The sequence below is a fragment of the Lipotes vexillifer genome, unplaced genomic scaffold (assembly GCF_000442215.2).
Source record: "Lipotes vexillifer unplaced genomic scaffold, Lipotes_vexillifer_v1.1 scaffold474, whole genome shotgun sequence".
Lineage (NCBI taxonomy): Eukaryota > Metazoa > Chordata > Mammalia > Artiodactyla > Lipotidae > Lipotes > Lipotes vexillifer.
The window spans coordinates 181,019-183,245 of record NW_006772385.1 but is presented as its reverse complement, the minus strand read 5'-3'; the positions used below and the strand labels follow the sequence as shown (position 1 = coordinate 183,245).

Below are 2,227 nucleotides of genomic sequence, written 5' to 3'. Positions count from 1 at the left end.
ATTCATGCACCTGGAGTCTCGAAACCTCTTTCCCATCTCACACATCCTTTTTTTCTCCGAACACTCTTTACACGGCCAAATCCCATGTAACCTTTAGGAATCAGCTATAATCTCACTTCCCCTGAGGCCTTCCCTGAGCCCCCAGTAAAACAGCCCCTCCAACCCTACTGTTCTCTCGCATTGTATTTGTCACTTTTATACACACACACATCTCCACATCTCCACTCATATCTGTGTTTTCCAAACCGTACACTCAGTAACCAGCACAGCATCTGGCACTATCATTGATCTCAATAGCTATTTGTTTAAAAACTGAATGATAGAATGAATGAATACTGCCCAGAGGCAGAATGGTACAAGTAAAGAGCACGGGCTTTGGAATCAGCCTTGGGTTCAAGTCCTGACTCTTACAATTATGAAATGTGAATTCTTTGGCAATTTATTTAAAATCTGAACATGTTAGTTTTTTAAATAGGGATATAATAATATACTTTAATGAGATGTTTCAGGCATAAGAATGCACCAAAGTAGGAAAGTGCCTTGCATGTAACAGCGGCTCAATCAATAGTTATTCTCAGTTTTTATCCCTCTATACCAAAATAAAATGTGAAATCTTTTTATGAAACATGTACACTTTCATAAGGAAAGCAGAGGAGCCTCCAGGAGAATTCCCTTATATATATTAAACTCCTTAAGACTCTGCTTAAGAACAAAAACTATGTACTGTGATGTTGCATAGTTTAATTATCTCAAAGCCTTATTGAAAATTATAAATGAAAGTTACTGAGAAAAGTGAGGATTTTTTCTTTGTCTTGTTTTTTTTTTTGCTAGCTAGGTCCTGGAGACTCCTTACTGGATGCACTGATTGCTTAAAAATAAATTCTAAACTTCCAGAAACAAGTTGAACTCCTCAAGTTTAAATCTTTTCTTAGTCTAGTCATCATTACCTTCAAAGAGAACTGATAGATGGGATTGATTTTTCTGAGGTCATTAATAACAAAATAAAGCAGAGACGCTCTTGCTGCCACTGGTCTGTAACACTGTCGGGCCTCGTTGATTTTTCCTTCATTTTCTTTAGCTTCAATCACCTATGGTGGGATCAGACAACATAAGTAACTCACTCGTCATATTGTCTATGTGATGGAAGGGACATATCTGAAATGAGAAATTAGTAGTATTAAAATGGATAACACGTATGGCATCTCTGTGCTTGGGCTTTTCTAAAATCATAAAATTCGTATTTTAAAATAAACTTTTTATAAGCTGAGTTTTAAGTGAGAATGGACATAACTCTAGCTGTGTTCATGATTACAGAGTAAACAAACCTGACTGTTTTTGGTTCTACAGAATTTATTCTGAGTAATGTCACCTTCGTGCCTCCCCTCTCTCTTTCAGGGGTTAATAACGCAGCTATATCACCTCCCAGGGATAGCTCTGGAAAGTCTGCTGGGTCAATTCAATGCCAATAACTTTATTAGTCAACAAGGTATACAAAAGCAGCCAAGGTCAGTAAAATATCCAACAGCCGTGCTTACTAAAAAGCCTTTATAGAAAGACTCTCGTGACTGTCTACTTCTGACTTTGCAACAGATCATCCATATGCTCATATAGTTCCATTTAGTTCATCTTTGTATTAGCCTCTGGGTACATTCAGAGTGATAATTAAACACGCACACCATCATCAAGTAACACATTCATTTTTATTCAAGACACAAATCTCTTCTGTCTAGGATTACTGCTGGTCCTACGGCTTTATAAGATACAGTATTTGTCCAACCTTTTTTTATAGACTTGATTCATCATACTTGTATGTAAAAGGAAATAAAGAAAATGTAGAGCAGAGAGGGAAGTCCCAATGTGGCAATAAATTAGGAAGATAGGAAGAGACATTTTAAGAGACAGTTAGAAGTTAACTTCAAAGCTAAGACATAATTTACTTAATTGCTCTAATCTTTACCATTTTAGCAGCCACACAGAATTCACTTACTTAAAAGGATAGAGGAACCTGGGATTCCATTTCGTCGCTTAAACTAAGACAAATATATTGGATGTGTGGTGACACAGCCTTGGCTGGGTAATTAATAGATTACTTAGTAATGAGGATACTCCAGAAAGCAAATGAGGGTTCCTCTCATTTTGAAACACCAGCATTTTAAGGGCTAGTGGCCATTTGTGAACGTCCAAAGTGCACGCATAAGGCACACTGGGACACATGTTGGACATTCAG

At 37.1% G+C, this 2,227-nt stretch overlaps 1 protein-coding gene across 1 annotated transcript in view; it reads right to left on the bottom strand.

The window, feature by feature from the left end:
• The window catches only part of DNAH11 (dynein axonemal heavy chain 11), a 213,524-nt gene that overhangs the window by 42,667 nt on the left and 168,630 nt on the right, over nucleotides 1–2,227 (bottom strand). Inside the window, 1 exon segment of the mRNA XM_007472188.1 lies at nucleotides 948–1,088. Within this exon segment, the coding sequence (XP_007472250.1) occupies nucleotides 948–1,088 (141 nt within the window).